Source organism: Engystomops pustulosus, chromosome 3 (genome assembly GCF_040894005.1).
Source record: "Engystomops pustulosus chromosome 3, aEngPut4.maternal, whole genome shotgun sequence".
Lineage (NCBI taxonomy): Eukaryota > Metazoa > Chordata > Amphibia > Anura > Leptodactylidae > Engystomops > Engystomops pustulosus.
In genome coordinates, this window is record NC_092413.1 from 89,116,973 (window position 1) to 89,138,607 (window position 21,635).

At 40.0% G+C, this 21,635-nt stretch overlaps 1 protein-coding gene across 7 annotated transcripts in view; it reads left to right on the forward strand.

Annotated features, from left to right (window-relative positions):
• PHACTR2 (phosphatase and actin regulator 2) overlaps window positions 1-21,635 on the forward strand; it is a 147,570-nt gene that overhangs the window by 111,042 nt on the left and 14,893 nt on the right. For 6 of the 7 annotated variants that reach the window (XM_072141357.1, XM_072141362.1, XM_072141361.1 and 3 more), the window contains 9 exons: window positions 8,148-8,228; window positions 9,949-10,107; window positions 12,591-12,794; window positions 12,961-13,161; window positions 13,672-14,167; window positions 16,928-17,121; window positions 18,477-18,633; window positions 19,387-19,442; window positions 21,004-21,065. In XM_072141357.1, coding sequence (XP_071997458.1) covers window positions 8,148-8,228; window positions 9,949-10,107; window positions 12,591-12,794; window positions 12,961-13,161; window positions 13,672-14,167; window positions 16,928-17,121; window positions 18,477-18,633; window positions 19,387-19,442; window positions 21,004-21,065 — 1,610 coding nt within the window. The remainder of the gene's footprint in view (window positions 1-8,147; window positions 8,229-9,948; window positions 10,108-12,590; window positions 12,795-12,960; window positions 13,162-13,671; window positions 14,168-16,927; window positions 17,122-18,476; window positions 18,634-19,386; window positions 19,443-21,003; window positions 21,066-21,635) is intronic. The other variant, XM_072141358.1, reaches the window with a different exon arrangement.

The following is a 21,635-nucleotide window of genomic DNA, read 5'->3' on the forward strand; positions in this document are numbered from 1 at the left end:
AGGCCTCATGCACATGAACGGAGCTGGGTGCAGGAGAGTTGAGGGGTGGGTGCATCTCAAACCTCTCCTCTCCATAGAAGGTGCAGCAGCCAGTGCCGTAATCTGGCAAAATATAGGACGTGTCCATGTCACGGTGAGACGACGTGTACTCTCCACACAGTGACCAGGTGCCACCATTACTTCTGGGTGTGAGACGAAAAGAAAAGGTCCTCCCACAGCTACTATCTGCATTTACAATAGGCATGCGGTGAACAAATGTATGTTGCATGTTTTTTTCTGTTCTGATTCACTTATTTAGGGCATAAGGAACAGAAATACTTAAGAAAATAGGTCATGCTCTATATTTTTTTTTTAGGTTTTGCTCACAGGACAGTAGGCAATACATCAGTTAATATGAATGAACGTATTGCCCATTGTAGTGAATGTGGCAGTGTGCTACCTGTATGAAAATGGTACGGCACACAGACTGAAATATATGTCCGTGTGCATAAGTGTAGCACGCAACCACATTCTCAGCGAGAGAGGTTCAATACTGGGTTTCTGTCATTTTCGGTACTGAATGAGTTGTGCAGTTGTACAGGCTTCTTGTAGTTGTCTGCAGGGGATTCCTCAGATGAGACATCGGGTAGGGAATCTTTTGTATAAATGAACAGGGACCACCTCATCAGGGAAATATCATAAACTATCCAAATATGGTGTCTCTACATCTCCCAAGGCTTCCTCTTACACAAGGAGGCACATTTACTAAAACGTATTATAGATTATAGGCATGTATTAAAACCAATGCAATGTATAAGACATTATCTAATTGTGTCCTTTTTCTTTCTATAAAGCATTTACATATATCATGAACATTAAACATTTTTTTTAAAGGAAGTAACACTAGGAATAAGTACAAGAACAAGCAGTAATACCATAAAATATTTTCATAAATAAACATGAATCAAATAAACATGAATCAATAGTGCATGGATGACCTCTTGTTTTTTATTAAGCCCACATGGAACGCAAGTTTTTAGGGTGAAGACCCAAAAAGTTTTTCTATTTAGCAGGGTACATCTTTGATCACCACCCATTTTAGATATATTTCCCTTTTCTAGAAATGTAGGGAACTACAGTCTCCAGAAGTGTCAGGGTGCAGCTGATATATTGAGAGACAGATGCCTTCGTATTCAGACTTTCAATGGTCCTGTGGTGAATCCTCTGAACGGAGCCTGGCCTAATGGTTTGGGGGAAGCTGGTTTCCCCTGCTAGCTAAGTGGCTGGCTTTGGTGCTGCCAAGCATCAGACTTTCGACTAGGGTTGCAGGATGCATCGAAATCTTGGTACTTGTACGATACTTTCAAAGCCAGAATGTTTCAATACTAGTTTTCTGTTACTCGCGCTACTGAATGACTTCCACAGACTCTACAGACTACTTGTATCTGCAGACTTCAGGCAGGGAATCCTTTGCATAGAAGTGTCGGGTTACCGGCAGTGCAGGGAACGCATCATCAGGGAAATGCCACCATCTGTCCATATATGGTGTCTCTACATCTTCCAGGGCTTTCCCAAAGCAGACAGGGGGCAGGGAATCCTCTATATAGAAGTGTTGGCGGCAAAGCAGGGACCACGTCATCATATCACCATCTGTCCATATATGGAGTCTCTACATCTCCCAGGGCTTCCCCGGACACAAGGCTCTAAAAATTATGCAATTAAAAGATTTTTTGCGCAGCCCGGGATTTGAACCTACAACCTCCACACTCCACCTGCCATAGCGATACAGGACAGAGCCTCTATCCACAAGCCTATGGGCTTAATGGTTGTTGGAGTGGAGGATTTTATGTAAGCCTCACTATTACACTGTAACACAGGCTTATTATTATGGAAATGATTATTATGAAGGAGATTATTATTATTATTATTATTATTGAGATTATTATTATTATTACTATAGGATTATAATATTTTAAGCATATAATACAGTTAAATTAATTAAAATGTATTAGACAAAAAAATAAGGGCTCATTCAGATGGGTGTATCTGCTGCTCATCTGATGTCTGTGATCAGTCCATATCGTATCTGTATGTCATCTGTTTTTTTCACCTATGCACCTATGGCCTGGGGGCCAGAAGTGTTTACTTTGAAAAAATTATAATTTTCAAAGCAGGTGGGGTCGTTTGAATATTTCACCTAGGAATAATGGAATGGAATGCCCTGACAACAACTTCACCACTGTCTGACAACCGTGTCTCCTCATCGTCCGACACCTCTTTACACACTTCTTCCACTATGTCAATAATGTCATCATCACCCACAGACTGCGACCGGTGGAAAACCTTGGCATCGGAAAAGAGCTCAGCAGCAAACGGACAAGTGGTTTGTGACCTTGGGAAGGGTCCAGAAAACAGTTCCTCAGAGTATGCCGGTTCAAATGCCAAATTTTCCTGGGAGGGGGCAGACTGGAGGGAAGGAGGCTGAGGTGGAGGAGTGCTGATTTCGGTGACATGGGTGGACTGCGTGGAAGACTGACTGGTGGACAAATGGCTAGAAGCTTTGTCCGCAATCCACGACATCACCTGTTCCCACTGTTCTGGCCTCAACAGTGCTCTACCACAAGTCCCAGTAACTTGAGACATGAACCTAGGGAGTGTAGCTCTGCGGCGTTCCCCTGCTCCCTCATCAGCAGGTGGTGTCTCACCCCGCCCAGGACCACGGCCTCTGACCCCTGCAGTAGTTGGACGCCCACGTCCACGCCCTCGTCCTCTACAATCTTACAGGTCAACCAAACATCACAGGTCAACCAAGCATTATTGCGATCCCATTCTTTATTGTCCAAGACAGTTATCACAAGTTTTGTGTCATTCAAGTATCTTGGTAAAATCGTGATCAGGGGCCAAATACAATAATCAACCATTTCACCCAATGGGGCAGATTTACTTACCCGGTCCGTTCGCGATCCAGCGGCGCGTTCTCTGCACTGGATTCGGGTCCGGCCGGGATTCATCAAAGCAGTTCCTCCGCCGTCCACCAGGTGGCGCTGCTGCGCTGAAGTCCGCTGGAATGCCTCGAAATACACCGGCCTATCCAGGATGAAGGTGAGTGAAATTTTCGCGACACAATTTTTTTTTTTAAATGCGGTGGTTTGTCCGAATCCGTCGGGTTTTCGTTCGGCCACGCCCCCCGATTTCTGTCGCGCGCATGCCGGTGCCGATGCGCCACAATTCGATCGCGTGCGCCAAAAACCCGGGGCAATTCAGGTACAAGCGGCGCAAATCGGAAATATTCGGGTAACACGTCGGGAAAACGCGAATCGGGCCCTTAGTAAATGACCCCCAATCTCTCAATAAAGACCCATTGTTGTGGGTATTCGGTTAATAAGGGGGGTTGTGTTCCTATTGAGACAATACTAATTAGATTATTGAGATAAAATAATTGTTGGATTGCTAGATAATGATTTGTAGGTAGTCGCATCTTACAAAATTTCAAAATTAAAGTACTACTGTAAAGTTTAAAAACTTTTGCCTAGCTCTGCACTAAGCCAAAATAAGCAATTCTCTAATTTATACTCATTAGATATCTGCAGCCGTTTCTCAGCTAGCTTTACCCTCTGTCTGTCTTTGGTTGGTTGCCATGGGAATCCGTAGCTAGACAGAGGAGGATGGGTAAATGTTGTCGGGAGGGCTCACTTGCAGATGTGAACGCTCCTAATCAGTAGCTGCTGGGTGCAGGAGAATATAAGTTCCGGCAGCATGTAAAAAAACTCCAGGACTGGAAGCATGTGACTGATCACATGCTTCAGGTTATCCAATTACATACCAGGAATGGTATCTAGCAGGGCTGTTTTGTCTTTGTATGAACTTTTGAATTCACAAAATAGACAGAGCTCAGGCTCACCAACCGTTCTAATGTGCAGATCCTGCACACACAGCACAGAGTCTGTACAGTCCAACCTCTTTGAGCAGATCTCTTTGTAGAGGAAAGGGTGGTCTGCAGATAAGGGGCTTCTTCCACAGAGCACAATAGCAAATGTGTAAGTCTTTAAGGGAGGGTATTCTTTCAGTGAGGTGGTATTCTGGAGAGGTGCTGCCATGTCTTCTTATTGCTATGTAGGTGTTTTATGGTGTAGTTCGACATGTTTTCAAGGGGTTGGCTATTCTTTAACTTAAATTCCCCATGTGCCTTTACTACCTGAATGTTCAATTGATTCATCATCCCTGATGCTTCCTTTAGTGCTGTGTGCAGACTCTCTGTTCACTCTGTAGGATATTTAGTTACATGTCTCTTCACTGAGGGACCTGTAGCAGGAGATTATGACTCATCCTGCTCCTCCCTTCCACTTCCCTGTCTATATCAGTGAGACGGAATGAGAAAAAACACATTGGAGGTTGCCATTAGGACGGGCTGAAGGAGTGAGAAACAGGAGTTTGTGTATATGCATATGTGCATAGAGCTGCGTAGAGAGAACAGGGAAAGAATAAAGCTCTCCCATGAGTCAGACACAGGAACATATACATGCAGCGAGTCAAATGGAAGAGATTTATTTAATAGTGACCAACCCCTTCAATATATCTTTTTTTTGGTGAAACAATGGGTCTATTAAACGGGCACAATCATATATATATATATATATATATATATATATATATATATATATATATATATAGTATGTGTGTGTTAAAATAATAAGCATTTCGAGTCCTGAACTGGGCTCGTCCTCAGTCAGTTCCAGCACTCGCCCTTGGATGACAGTTATCGATTGTGACCGGAAGTGACTCACTGATGCTTCCCTCTCTTAAATGAAACTGTTTGGTATGTGTAGTTAACATACTAAGTAAAACTGTGTTGAAACTATGCCCAATGTTGTTATTTGGTAGTCACTGGTGGGAGGATGTAGGAAGGGGCAATTTAAGTGCTCTCTTTTATGTCCATATAGAGGTGAAAGGGCATCCTCCAAGTGGGCCGTAATGGTGGACTAATAGAAACTGAATTACCGGTAGGTACTATATCTCCACTTTTGTTGGGAATGTCAGTACAAGATGCAGTTTCTTTCTTGGGTTTCTACATGACGCATTTTGAATCTATGGGCTGTCTAGCCAGTTTTCAAATGATGATGCTGAGAAGAGGCATCGATCTGTCTACAAGGAAGATATATTTAGCTCAGTTCAATAAAAACTGCAAATGAGCAACAACAAATACAACTGATGTGGTGCAGGGGCCTGGTATGTGTATATTTACAAAATAGAAAACAATTTAATAACTTAAAGGGAACCTGTCACCAGGAGACCCATTTTTAGCACTCCCCCAGTCCCCACAGAGCATAGTACATACACTGCCAAAGTGCTTTTGTATAACAAATTGGTTTTGCAGAAAAAAAGATATGTTATATTGTACCTTTCATTAGCATGTGCTGTGTGACTAGGCAGTTGGCCAATAGGAGGGGCTGGAAAGGAGCAGTTCCCCCCCCCCCCCTTGGGAAACATGTGACCTTTTTCAAATATATGAATAACTCCCCACACTCGGGATTGGCTGTAGAGGAGCAGGGGGCGTCGCTAAGCCAAGTAATGGGTGTTTTCATATATTTGAAAAGGTCACATGGAGAAGCTGTTCCCCAAGGGTGGGGGGGGGACTGCTTCTTTCCAGCCCCTCCTATTTGGCAACTGTCTAGTCACAAAGCAGATGCTAATGAAAGGTACATATCTTTTTTTCTGTAAAACCAATTTTTAATACAAAAACACTTTGCAGCGTATGTACTATGCTCTGTGGGGACTGGGGGAGTGCTAAAAATGGGTCTCCTGGTGACAGGTTCCCTTTAAGGCTGTATTCAGACATTCTGCTTGTGGTTGCATACTATGATGATGGTTGGACCTGTGCTGAATCAGAAAGAGTTGACCACAGCTTTTTTTTTTGTTATTCCCCCTGGACCCATATTTAAAAAAGAAAATGAGCCCGGCAACCCCTTTAAAACCACTTCTGAATAACTGTGTACAATTTTGAAATGTGCTTTTTGATCATCGTATTTGTATAAGAAAATATACCTTAACCCTTCAAAAATCTATAACTTTTTTATTTTTCAATGTAAAGAGCTATATGAAGGCTTGTTTTCTGTGTAACAAATTGCAATTCATAGGGACAGTATTTAAAGAGGACCTGTCACCCCGCAAAACCCATCCACCTAATGTGTCCCCCATAATCTTCCCCCCCAGCCCCTTTCTCGCTAGCCATTTTTATTTTAAATTTATGTGCAGTATATTTATTTAAACCTAAATAAGAGGTTGGATCGTGTATCTGGCGCGCTGGCAGTCGGGCTTATTCATTAGGGGGAGTGCCGACACACCCCCAGCATGCCCCCGCCAGTGATCACATTGTAGGAGAAGCCGGCAGCATCGCATCGCTGCCGGCTCTCTGCGCTGCTGTAAATAAGCCCGGCCCGACCACAGCCGCTGACAGTGCGGGGCGGCCGGCAATGTGAATAAGCCAGTCCGTGGCCGCAGCCGCTGTTAGTGCGGCGCGGCCGCACCCCGGAGAGCCGGCAGCGATGCAATGCTGCCAGTTTCTCCTACAATGTGGCCACTGGCGGAGGCGTGCTGGGGGTGTGTTGACACGCCCCCTAATGAATAAGCCCGACTGCCAGGGCGCCGGATAAATAAATATACTGCACATAAATTTAAAATAAAAATGGCTAGGGAAAAGGGGGCTGGGGGGAAGATTATGAGGGGCACATTTGGTGGGTGGGTTTTCCAGGGTGACAGGTCCTCTTTAATATTCCATGCCGTGTACTGGTAGCAACAAAAAGTATTTTGCAGCGAAAATAGTGAAAAACGCATTAGCACCATATTTTTGTGGGCTTGAATTTTACAGCTTTCATTGTGCACCCCAAATGACGTCTAGTTCATTCTTTGGGTCGGTGCGATCAGGGGAATACCAAATTTTGTATACCGGTAGGTTTTATAATGTTTTTAAATCATCCTGTACCCAAAAAAATGTGGTGTCATTTTTTGATGACATTTCAATGCTACCATTTTTAGGACTGTACGGTTTTTTGATTACTTTTTATAGAATTTTTAAATATTTTTTAAAATGGCAAAAAAGTGACATTTTAGACTTTGGGCGCTATTCTATTACGGGGTTAACCGCCAGGTGTAACCGTTATTATAGGGAAAGGGAGGTTTGAATTTTTAATTTTTTTTTTTACAATTTTTCAGACCCCCCTAGGGAACTTTAACCCTAGGTTATCTGATTGATCCTACCATATACTGCCATACTACCCGCGAATATGAAGCAAATGCCTACCATGTATGGAGAGGGCTCAGTCCGTGAGCCCTTTCCATTCACCCGCAGCCGACATGTGACATAGTAGTAAGTCATACGTTGGAATGGGGTTTAAAGGGTTCAGCAAATAATTATTATTGCTTGTATAATAAAATGTGTTATAACAAGCTGTGCACATATGTGACATCACATGACCAGGGATCACTTAATCTACACAGGAAGTAAACAATTAAACTTCCTATAGAATGATGGCAAGCCAAGATCTAGAAAACCCTTATGAATTGTTGCTGAAAGTATATTGGGAAACTGTATAACTTATGTGTTAATTGGCATCAGTCTGTAGGGTTTTACTTCCTCTGGGTCAACACTGTAGGAATACAAGTTGTACTTAATGGATCTATTTCTTTATTGTATCTACTTTGATGTTGCAGTGCAATATTAGTGCTTTATTGATTTGGCCTACTTCCAGATTGCCAATGTTACAAAGCTTGGCAAAATAAAGTATGGAAAACTTTAGGATATAGCCCTTTGAGAGCTGTAAGCAGCAACAGATTAAACAAGAATGTTGGCCTGTAGTATTAGCTAAGAGGAAGTCTGCCTTGCTTGGGTATGTGGAGGGTAATACAGGGCGCAGGTAATTCAGAGAACAGTGGAGTAGGTTTTGTGAAAATCTACAGTTGAGACATTTGTATGCCAGACATATGTACAATGATACATTTTCTCTCTTTCTCTATTTTGTGAGTGGAGCAACAGTTTTACCAAACCTTTGCCTTTTTTCCAAACTGTTGGTAGTGCAGGAGACTGACTAGAAAACTGTCTTTTAAACTGATTTGAAATAATCTTTTTTTCATCTTAACACTTAATGTCATGTAATTTGCTTTTCTTTTCTCAGTATTAGAACGCAAGATATCCATGAGACAGAGCCGAGATGAACTTATAAGAAGAGGGGTTCTCAAGGAAATTCCAGACCATGGTGAGATTTGTGACCAGTACTCATCACTTCACAAGGCTACAGATGCTTTTGTTTTCTGAATTACTGATTTGTATTGTGAGAAAATGTAGCTTTTTTTATAGCTTGTTTATGGAATAGAGTCTCTTCTTCTCCCATTCCATTCTTATAGCCACAGTCTTATAGTCTAGTCATGTGTAACAGATCTATAGTATGACTAAACAGGACTAAAAATGGTGCCTGACATCTGGCACTTGGTCTACAACAACATAGTATTAAAATCTACTTCCAGGAATACCCATGGGTATGGCTCCAGCTCTAAGCTGTGGGACCAGTGTATTGTAATAGTGATGGGTGATGGACGGCCCAGACAGGTCTGATGGCCAACAAGCAAAAGAAGCTCCTACTGTTTTTTTGGTCCACCATCCAGACCGTGCTGGGAACACCACTTCAATCATTTTCTTTTCCCTGTAGCCGTTTCAAGACACTTGTCAGAAGAGAGTTGGTTACTCCAGCAGCCAGTGGTGTCCTACCATTGACAGCCATCGTCTCCTTCATTCCAGGCTCAAATGGAATTTTGGTGTCACAGCGCCCATTAAAGAAAATCTACCATTTGTTTTTATGCATTATGAACCAAACATACAGTACCTTGAGAATGCTGTAGCTACACTAATGCAGAAACATATCTTGTTTGATCCCTGAACTGAAAAATCAATTATAAAATTATGATAATGAAGCTCTGTCGCTCCTTTGCCTGACTTGGCACTTTTCCTCTCGCATTAGTTATGCACTGCACCAAAAATGATGTAATCACAGTGTTCTCCCTGATAGACAGAAGTAATCAATCGTTGTGCCATCCCCCAGCTGCTGTATATGAGTGATCCAGCTCAGGTTGATTAGTCCTGTCTGGACTGTTCAGAAAGCTCTGTGGAGTTTGTTTATCAACGGCAGGCTGAAGCAATGCAGCTATCCCAAGGTCCTGAATGTTGTAATTGTTTTTTCAGCAAAACCACTGGGATCAGGGATTAAATAAGATGTGTGCCTGCATTAGTGTAGCTACAGAATTCTCAAGGTATGTTTGCTTGAGAATAAATTAAATCAAATGGAATATTTTCTTCAAGTGCCCTGTCATTGGCAGTCAGTCACTGTCATTGATGTTTACATTGGTTAACGAATAAGAAACCTGAAATCCAACCATATCATCTTTAGCAACAAATCCAGGTTCTGTTTTGTTTGTACATAGAGGCCATTAAAGTGACATACTTCCCAAAGTTCTGCCTCTGAAATGTTTTAACAAGTTTTCACCACAGAGGCATGCAGGAAGGTAGAGAAGAGCTGTCACAAGTCCTGGCACACTATATATGAATTCTTCCTGCCCTTGGAGTGCACATAAATTTGAGGGGTGGTCCACCTTGTTGGTTACCTTGCCAGTCTGCTCCTGCCCAGAATGCAATTGTTTATCTACATGGCCAATATCCGATCAGGCGGTAGGGATAGACAGGAGGCAGGTACACACCAGAAAATACTGGTATCAGAACCTGTACTGCTCTTCTCTTCCCACGATCCATTTGTAAGCCCCCGTCCTCCTTTTTTTGTCTTTTCCTTTTTATATCACATCTTTTAATGGTATCGGTACGTTTTAGAAGAAATTTTGTGTTCAGTATACTGATGGTCTAACAACATCTAGAAGAAACATGTACATATTAACCATAACATGTGACTGACATTTATTTTACTTGTATAGATGGTGATGTTCCAAATGTTGTAAATATGGGAACGTCAAACGGTCATACCGTGCCAATCACTGAGGAGACACCAAATGTACAGAAACCTATAACTGGAAATGGAGCAATAGCATCAAAAGCACCTGCAGGAGAAGAGAAGAAAGACAAGGATAAGAAAGGTAAAATCAGTAACATATGTTAGTTTATTTCAGATAGGACATGATCATACTGGTAATACCTTATGTTTTATGCTGGGTACTGTCTCATACTCCATACTGGAATAAACACTATTTGGTAAACCCCACTACATCCACATTCCTGTCCTTCAGGAATACATTGTATTTTATTATTTATAGAAAATGTGTGCCATGAACCCTGCAGAACCTTCGCCAAATGACAGAATTATTTTGTCATTTCACCCTTTCTTCTATCCCCTATCTAAAGTAACTGTCCCCTAAATTTTACATGTTAAGAAGTGCTGGTGATAACAGGAACTTTGTACAATATGGACATTGGCACAACAAAGTCAGACAGCTGTTGAAATGTCTGACAGCTTGTGAAGAGGAGGACATGGGAACAGGCAGGTGGTCAGACTTTAACAAAACAATTGAGCTGTGTTGGGTTATGTTGGTGCTTTTACTGAGCTGGGTCATGTCTGCAAATTCCTCTGATATGGAGATTTTCGAGTCAAACCAAATATATGTATCCTAAGTCTTTATGGCATTTGATACATTTCATTCAATTATATATAATACTTGCATGTGCACCTCAGCCACAGTAATATGGTCCAGTAAGGTAACTGAATGGTCATGGCTGAATACTAGGGGTCACGTGGCTGTAATCTTTGGGCTGTACTGCATTGGTATTAGAGAGGTGTGTTTACAATTAATTTTTTTTTTCAATTTTAGTATATCAGAAAACTGTAACTTTATATTCTCTGAGTTAATAAATGTAAAGAATTTAAAGGGGTTGTTTCCTTTTAACATACCAAAAGAATATTTCACTTGATAATTTAGCTCTGTATGCTAACAATTTCAATAGTCCCATCCACATGAACATGTTTTTCAAGGGTCCATGCCCATCAATGGGAAAGTGAACAATACTGATGCCACACAGATGACACACAGTTATCATCCACATACGGTCCGTTTTTGCAAAAAGGTTATTTGACACCATAATTTGTCAGCTTTAATTTTTTCTTACTGATTCGCAAAAATGGATGACCTACGGATGACACACAGACCCTCATACAACTCGGCATCAGTGTGAGTAACAAGGGAAAGCCAATTTATACACATTGCTAAAAGCAGGAAAAAGAAACCCTTGCGGAGGAGAGGAGCCTGGCCAATAAATAACCATTCTTTGTTACGCATATATATATATATATATATATATATATATATATATATATATATATATATATATATATATATATATATATTTTATATATATTATAATATAATTTATATTATAGATAGATAGATATTACATACACACACATATATATATGTTTATAGCTTATAGAAGCAAAGGCTACTCCACGCCCCAGTATCGCTTCTGTCATGGAAGTGCTGATATTGGCGTGCACGCCACTGGAGCGGGTAGGTGGGACAGCATAGGGGTTACTGAGATGTGGAGTAGACTGTGCTCCCATAGCCCGGCTATGCGCCAGTAGCCTATGCCAAAAAATTGCATATTAGTTAAAGTTCACAAGGATTTGAAAGTATTACAGGATTAGGGAAAGATGAATATTCCTAGGAACCTACCATCCGATCTCTTTATTTTCAGCCAAGTTCCATATAAATTTTGACATTTCGGCTGTCAAACACAAATAGCCAAATATGGAGTGGTAGCAGAAGAGACGAATTGGGACCCCAGTAGGCACTAGAAGCAGTACCTATAGGATGTAGCGCTACATCCCATAGGTAAATTCTGCTGTGACAGCCATAACATCAAAATTTATACAAAACTTGCCAGAAAATAAATATTAAGTTGCATACTAGTGTGCTTGGACTAAATGACAACTGGGTTGGAACCCTAATCTACAGCACCCAGCATTACTTAATATGCAGCTTTACTAGTGAAGATTTCTACCATCAGATCTACCTTAACAGGTAGATTACTGATGGTAGGTTTCCTTTAATGGAAAGTTTGTATTTGGAGGTACAAACCAACATCAGTTGGAGCTACATCAGTTCAAATCGAATAGTTATGGGCCTGAATAATTTGGTGAAGCTTCTACAAAGTGAATCTTTGATGATTCACTCACCTCTGGTTGTATGTTTTAAGTGTTCCTTTATGACTTAAAAATGAGAACAAAATGCCCGTAAAATATTTTTGGTCTGCAACAAAATGGTTTGTCCATTCCAGATTTAACACCATATAACTTATTGGGATATTTTAGAGTGCTATTCTAATAAACATTTTTAGTTTATCAAAATTCTAAATGGTTCCACATAATTTAGTAGCTTAGAAACCATGCCTGGACAGGTGGCCATCTATCGATCCTAGAACTTGCATGCCTAACCATATATTTCCCTTTTTATCCACTGAAAATGAGTAATTTTAATATATCTACAGGACCCCTCTCTTGTTTTGCATGGCTTTCTAATATATGTACATCTTTATAGTGGGACTTTCTGTCAACTTTTCTTCTTTGTAGATAGGGGTCGTCCAGAATTGCCTCCACCACCTGCTCCACCTCCTCCTAAACCAAAAAAAAATAATGCCACTCACAAAAATGTTGCCTCTGCCGGCACTCATAAGAAAGGTGAGGCAGCTGTAAAACAGACTGCAGGTGGTACTCATAAGCAGCCACCAGCCACGCTTCCAAAGCTGACAAACCGGGCAGCCTCCCGCAGCACTGGTAAGTGTGGGTAGAGTTGCTGGGTTACATTGCATGATCGTGCCGTGCATTCCTGGATCCCTAGGCATGTGTTCCCAGTATCCTTTTTTCCTTTTTCGTAATGGTATAAGTAACTGATATAAGTTTTGAGATATTGGTTTAAATGAGCAACTCCTTCTTTTTATAGAAAGCACAGAGAAGACCCTAGGTGCACCTGAGACCAAACCAAAAAGATCAGCCACACCTTCAAAAAGTTCTGCTGCTGTTTCTGCTGGGTCAAGCCATAAGAAGGAAGAGATTGCCAACAAAAAACCAGCCAAAGGCATTTCTAAACAGCTCTCTGCCCCTGCACTTAAAACTACAAGTAGAGGTGCCACACAGGATGGTGGTGAGTTACCAGTGGAATTGTGATTGTAACTGGATATGTGCGGACTAATGTACTACTCATTGGCAGGTCTGCCTAACAGTAGCACTAGGTCACAGACTAATCTTGCTGCAATAAGAATCCTTTTAATGGCTCATCTTTGCTGTTCACTTGCTTTTTCTACCTTTGTGTTTGGTTTTAATATATGTAGGTGGATATTCTGTCTCCCATAGAGACATTAATCTGGTTTCTGATGTAAAATAAGTTGCACTTTGCTGTATTTTTTAACCAGGCTTTTCTCGTCATGCTTTCATAAATCATCATTTCCAAATTGCAGCATCTACTACTTTCAGAGTTTTGGCTGTGGGTCATTCCCTAGAAATGTGTATCTTGCATGCATTAAACCTTCTGAGGCCCCCATTCTCCCATCTTTTCACTAATTCCCTACATCAGTGTTTTACATGGAGGAGGGGTGTGCGAAGGTTCGGAAGCTGCAGCATTGAGCGGTAACAGACTTGCTTGCTTTACTTTCAGCTGCTTCCAGTAAGAAGCCTGCTGCAGCCAAGACGTCCTCTTCCACGTTGATCTCTTCATCACGGTCCAAACCTCCAAAGGAGCAGTTGTCCACTAAAATACCCACATCAAGCAATCCACGGGCCAAAAAATTGGCCTTCAAGTCTGAATCCGTGGATGTAACTCATCTACCAGTGTTATCTCATTTGACTAGTAATTCAGGCCAAAAAAAAGTGGATAGGACAGAGCAAGCAAAACGTCATTTGGACTCTGAGAACTCAGAGACAAGCCAGGATCATTCTCTTGCTGAGCTTCAGCCTAGTCCACAGTCCACGTCCCCTGCTCTAAAACATCAGATAAAACCAACAAATACCCCAACACTTCCAGTCCAGGAGGTGAAGCAGTCTGAGCACAATGCTGGCGATTCTGAGGATACACAGTCCCAAGAAAATGACAACAGCGAAACCGTCTCAGTAAATGAGGGGGCAACATGTGTTACAGAGGACAGTGAGCTCAGGTAAACTATAACATGTCAGAAATATTACTTTGTAGAGGTGACTACTTGTTTTTAAGATATGTAGTTGTAAAAACCCAATGCATATGTGACATGAAAACTTGTCACATATGCAAGGGTATGACTTAATGGGGGAGATGCATCCACAATTTATGAAATACCTACAACAGAAAATAACAGGCTTTATAAAATCTCAACAATGTAAAAGTAGAGAACACATATGTTTTATAAGGAGTCTACTTCCATCCCAATCTGTTGGCAACACGTTGGCGAAAAAATAGTTTTGAAATCCCTGTGCTTGTATTCCTGTCCATGTGATGAAATACATGCATCAAGCACCAATATGCATACAAGTCCTGTGTAATCAGTATAAGGATTCTGACCACCAGCATGCGCCTGCTACAACAGGAGTTCAGGCAGTAGCAGGGAAAGCAACATTGGTCGGTAAACAAACAGAGGCCGATAGTGACATGCGGGAAAACTGGAGCACTTGAGGAGGAGAGTATAAGTAGTTTGTTTTTAAGTCCCACCCAGCCCCCTTAATATTCATCTGTGACAACACTTATACTGATTTTTAACAAACTTGAATGCATATGAATTGGGATTGATATGATTATTAATTGGTTTATATTTATTTATTGATTTTATTTTTGCCACATATTGGTGGTTGATATGTGTCACTGAACCGAATCAGATCAAAATTGGAGAACAATGTCTGATCACTTGTTTTTTTCAGTATTAATGTAATCTCCATTGATCAACATGTGATGGATATTTTGGAAGGGGTACACATGCCACTAGAACAGTGTTTTACAAAATTACCAAAGTAGATCAACATAAAGCCTTTATTTTGCAAAAAAGTGATGATCATAATTAGAGAACAGGCATGACTCTAGCAGTCACCAATCAGTAGGAAGTGCACAGGCCTTTGACATCAGCACATCTGTAGCCACAGGACAGCACTAGTCTCTCACACTGCTCTTGTGTGATATTTGGTTACTCTTCTTCCAGTCTCTTCCACAGTTCTGTGACTGCTGTTTGTTTATTTTTGGTTAGAACTTTGTCACCAAAGATTTTCCAGAGGTTTTCTATTGGGTTTATTACAAGTCTCTGGGCTGGCCATTTCATTGTTTCAATGTTTTCTGTTTTAAGGAACTTTTTTGCCAATTTTTCTGTGTGACAAGGGGCATTGTACTGCTGGTTGATTGGATGATGAACTCAAAGAAGGAACCTCGTGTTGTTGAAAAATATGAAGAAGGTTCTGATCAACACTTGTATTTACTCTGTTACATAACTGTGTGAGAGGTCCAGTTGGGTTGAAAAGATCACACGTGGAGATTCTCTGCATTATCCTGTCCTCTCTTGGAGGACTTGAACAAGTTTATTATGATGTAAAGATGCAATAATCTAGAAATCACTAACTTGGAATAACCAACTTCTCCAGATATGGTTGCTAGGGTCACCCCTTTGGCCAAAGGGTTTCAGTCACTTTGGAATGGTGTGCAATTTTTGCAAAGATTTGTGAAAACTGGAAAGTTTGGCTGCCAGTTAAATAGGGTTTGTCAGATAATTTAGGAAATAGGCACCACGTTTCAGATTAACACCAATAATTTGCAGTATCTAAAAGTATTCTATAATTGTGAACAGTTTTCATTTACAAAAATCTCATTTAAATTTTTATTCTATTCTTTTGAATATATACAATTTATGAAATAAGCTTAAAAAACAGCAATTTTACTCATGTTAGGATATATTCACATCGGATTACACAAAAACCTTGCCATTAAGGGGATTGTGTGTTCTCTAATTTTGATCTTCAGTGTATGTATGATGTATGTAGGGATATTTTAGATTATTTTAGATTTTATGAGTGCTATTTAAAGGCAATCTACCATCAAAATCAAGCATGAAAAACTAGGGACACTTACTCAAAAATCCAGGACTGTAATCTTCCTATATTTGTTATCCATGGCCGCTTTCCATCTAAAAATCAACTTTTAAAATTATGCTTATGCGACTGGAGGGCTCCTGGGAGTGTTACCAGTGTCCCTCCATGCTGCAGAGTTACTCTGCAAGGAGAACTTCTCCTTTCACTGTGCTGAATCTTCCTCTGCTGCAGTGAGATTATATAAGGCAGTGAAAGTGGGAAGTGCTGAGGGGGAAACAATGTAACAGACTGTGAAACCTTGTATTAACCCCACCACCAAAGCTCTTAAGGCTCATTAGCAGAACATAAAAAGTTGATTTTAGAAGGAAGGAGGCCACGGATAGTAAATTTAAGAAAATTACTACAGTCATGGTGCCAGGATCTATCATGCTTTATCATGCTTTATTTTATTGGTAAATGTCCTTTCTTGCAGGCCCCGGGCCACACCAGAACACATCTACACCCTCTCACCACAACCACTAAAACAGACTACACTGTGATGCCCGTGTATGCATTTTACTGTATCCTCAAGACTTCTTTCTGTTCTCTATGGGGTTTTCTTTCCAGGGTATGCAAATAATTCTGCTAACATTTCTCTGATGAATGAGAAGGTCTCAAACATCTCAGCAACAAATATGGGACATTTTTTTATATTCTCTGACAGTTTGACTACAAAGACGAATATGATTTACTAAATCCAGTAGCAGTGATAGTCTGATTTATGACTTGTTGTCCAGAGAATGGCAAAGCCATGAAAATATTACTAAATGAGCATGTATGTAAATGTGCCATCATTAAAAATGTTAATAGGAAGTTGTACTCAATGTTTATTCTAGCGAAAAACCTGAGAAAAGCCAAGAAGACCTCTCAAGTTTGACAATTCAGGAAGTGACGGATGAACCTTCTGATATGTCAAGCAATCCTGATGGAGAAAGTGAAGGCAAAGGAAGCCAGACCAGTGACTCCGACTCAGATGGACCCATTCTTTACACAGATGATGATGATGACGACGATGATGACAGCACAGGAAGTGAGAGATTCACAAATAGTTTTGTGATTTGTTGCTTTGGAGAAATCAATATTATTCATTTAGTTAAAACATCTAATGAGAAATATGACCTTACTAATGAAAAGAACATGTAGGTGATCCTGATTTCTGCATTAATAATAATCAGTCATAGTCTGATCTGTTCTATACATCCAAATTATAGACAAACACAATCCCCTGTCCATTCAATATTTTCACAGAATTGGCAATACAGGCAGTCCCCTACTTAAAGACACTTGACTTACAGACGTCCCCTAGTTACATACGGACATCTCTGCCCACTGTGACCTTTGGTGTAGCTCTCTGAATCCATTACTTTAGTCCCAGACTGCAATGATTTGGTGTAAATGTCTGTAATGTAGCTTCATTGATAATCCTTGGTCCCATTACAGAAAAAAAATGTGAAACTTCAATTGTCACTAGGGCAAAACATTTTTTTTCTGGATCTACAATTATAAAATACACAGTTTCAAATGACATACAAATTCAACTTAATTAACTACATGTAGTCTCTTTTGGGAAGGTTTACTTTGTTTTTCCTTCTGAACTGTGAATGATAACTAGGTGAGCTGGCCATATTTTGTATTTAACCAATTCATAAATCCATAACAAAACACAGCTTTTACAAGTAAAATGGGCATAGTAAGGCCATGTAACATGCCAGTGCGGACAATTGTTTACTCTGGTTTCCCAAAATAATGTTAAAAGGTGTTTTGTATACTGTAAATTCTATAATGCTGGAGTAAATGGCCAAGTGTTTTTATTGCAAAAAAAACCTCACTTGTTGCAGTTCAGCTTTTGACTCAAATTGTACTTTGAGACTTACTGCATAGCCTTCTCCTTGTATGTACATATTTGTAGTATTGTGCTGGTAAAATATTTAGTGTCGCCTACAGATCTTTAACTTACTGCCAACTGTCATAAGTTATTATATGATAGAACAGTTATGGTATTCAGTAGTCAGTTAAAAGGAAACCTGTCACCAGCATTTTAAAAGGGTATCCAAGGGTATCCACTGCTGTCATCTTCAACCATACTAATATTGTCCTCTTAAAGATGAGTATCACATTCCAAGGTAGTGGCACCTGAAGTGTCGCTCCCTCTCCTACCTCTCAGCATGACTAATCTCAGGAAAAATGTGAAACCTTCTAGCTAATTTGCATATAACTATGGAGGGGATTTTGTTAATGAGCTATTTTTAACATAAAAGATTAGATGCTTGAGATGATATTTCATGTACTACGCTGTTAGTTTATTGCTGAAAACGATTGGGGACAGGTTCCCTTTAAACTAATATGAAAAATATAAAAACTTATTACTCTGTTATTGCTTGCCAGGTTCCTTAGCAAGTAAAATCCGTAGAAGAGATACCCTAGCTATAAAACTTGGCAACAGACCATCTAAAAAAGATTTAGAAGACAAGAACATTCTACCACGCAATTCTGAAGAGGAACGTCAAGAACTCTGGCAGCAGATTGGAACAAAATTAGTGAGGTATTTATATACACTCCACTGCATTATAAAAGAGAGAGCTGTTACCAGAAAATGACCTGATTTAGACATTAAAGGCTATATACAACTTAGCTAACTTATTACTGTACTGCCTGTTGTGTAAATGTAGATACTAAAATCATTTTACCAGTGGGAATGCATTTAAAGTTTTTTAACCTTTTGAGCCAGTTTGCATTTGCGTATATACTCTGCATCCCAGGTAAATTTTTTCTGAGTAAGTTTCAGATGGTGCACAACCTCTCTCTTCTCATGCATAAACCTCCAGTACAAAATAATTTTATTTATTAATGCAGTGCAAAAAGCATCTAAGTGCATCTTATCTTACTATAGGTAACCAGGACCGTATGTGGTTAATAGTTTCTCTCCATAGGATCCACTCCTGATTTTGGTTTACATACACTCATGTAAAATATTGTCCACAATACTGCATTGTGAAAACTGCCCAAAATAAGCAATTCCTATTAAGACTACTGAAGGAACCTGACAGTAGAAATGTCATTAGTGGCATCTGATGTTTTGGTGATGTGTTACATTTTATGGAGGTAGAAATAAAACAGTGATTTTCTTGTATATGGATATTGGATAAGTGAAAAGTCTGCGGAGTTTTACAAGGACAGAGAACAATTAACAAGGGGGTTCATTAAAGAAATAAGGGAAAGAGGATAGTGGGCCCCAGTGATGATGAACATGGTGGTGAGAATATTTTTATGTAAATCATGTGCATTCCTTTTTTAGGAGATTAAGTCAAAGGCCAACTTGTGAGGAACTGGAACAAAGGAACATCCTAAAACGTAAGGAAATTTTATAGTATGTAATTATCTAATGTGTTCAAAAAAGGTTTCAGTCTATGTATTTTCCTGACCTACAATTGGCAATGACTTTTTTATATATACACAATTTTAATGCTCAGGTGTATCCTAACTAATGTTTATTTTGTCTAGTTGCAACGGTCAAAGCCGTTTAGAAATTTAACTAGACCTATATGTTACATTTTCCAAACATATTTATCCTATCTGTTTCAGAAAAGTGACCTTTCATAGTTTGTTTTTAACAATAATAATAATATACAGCACACAGATTACCAGGCGCTGCACAGAGCTTGCCAAATCAGTCCCTGTCCCCATAGGGCCCACAATCTAATCCATCTACTAGTATGTTTTTGGAGTGTGGGAGGTAAACCACGCAAACTCTGAGTTTTTCCATTATGCCCATGGCTGTGCACACTAAGAGACCGGCTACAATGCAGTACTGGAGATAGGAACACATTTTAAAATAATTGATAACAAAACCTCTCCATGTTCTCCCTCGGAGCACTTGCTAATTTGCACAAGAAGCCCATAAAAATATAAAATAAGGTCGCATCCAGACTTGGTGCCCCCAGATTAAAAAAAATAGCCAATGACTATGTTGGACCCAGATGGCAGATTTTTTTAAACGTATCATGAGGATTCTAGACTTTACTTAAAGCCTCATTGAGAAGTTTATCCCTGTGGATACAGTACATACTAAGCATTGCCTTCCAAGGAGTATGGGAACCCTATGTTCGTATCAAAAGCTCTCCCTATTTTTGCTGCAGTTCTGGGCTTCTTAATATGTGAGTTGCTGTGCAGAAGAGACTGATGCCACTACCTGAGGACCAGCTATTGTGAGTGATGCAGTATTTAGAAGGGAGGTTTCTGGGCAGGCCTGATTCCCTAGGGGTGCATGCACAAAAACCTGTGCCCACATGGCTACGACCGGACAGGCACACGTTGGTCAAGCAGGAGAGGTGGAGAATAGTGGCGCACGACTGTGCTTAGAGCCAAAAGATAGAGCAGGCTTTTTTTGAGCACACGTTATTGAGAACTATAGGGGACATATATGCGGCTGTAAATTTGCAGCCATGTATACATCCCCCAAATGTTTGTGTTCATGGTCCCTAACAGTGAGCTGCTGTGATTACCCTGCCTATTCTAACTTTGACTTGTATTGTAAATAACTTCATCCCTAAGCAGCCATATTAGGTCTGAAAATAGCACAATATGCTGCTACACTGTTTCTTTGTATTCCGCTGCTGTTGACATGGTCATTAGCTATCCAGTTGTGTCTTCAGAGAGAACATAGAATAGTCTTATCATCACCTTCTCCTTGCTGCAACCCCTACCCACTTCTCTGCTGCTGTCAGATAAAACAAGAGTTAGAAGGAAACTACTGTACGGTATATACATCTAATGAAATGAGTAGTGAAAAGTCAACAAATTTTCCTCATATAGCACTAAAAGCCAAAATCAACTGATCCTAAAGAGGATGCATGGTACAGTTACTCCATTTGCACTTTTATTTCATATATATTGTATTATAATTCCACCTTAGAAAAGAATGAAGCAGAAGAACAGGAAGCAAGAAGAGAGCTGAAGCGAAGGCTAACACGAAAGGTATTTGTTAGTTTATCTAGAACATATGGTGCTATAAGTAATATGTTATCAGTCAGCTAAAGATAAAATGGTTATGTAATGGTATAAAAAAATGTTCAACAAAAAAAAATTTGATAAAAAAAAAAGATAAAATGTTTCACTCTATAAATACAGTGGGGCATTGAAACTACCTTTACAGATTATCTAGTGTAAATGGAAATTTCCCATTCATAAAAGATAGTGAAGAGGGTCATAATTTACATGAGCCTATAATCCCATTGTCTAAGCATCAGATGTCAAAGTCAAAAGATGAAGGGATATGGAGCCATTGTAGTAGACAGGTAAAGTGATCACCAGGTATCCTGACACTGGTGGAAGTCAATGCCCTGCAAGCTCCAATAAGGTGACACCACAAAAGTAACTAAGCTTTTCTCAGTGCCCATAGTTCCATAGAAATGTTTCTGAACTTTTGCTTTAACATAAATGTCATTTCCTGAAAGTATTGTCTTACCTTGATCCCAAAACCATATGAGAAAATAGACGAGCAGTGTATTTGGATCATGGTTTAATAGGTTCATTTGTAAAGATTCT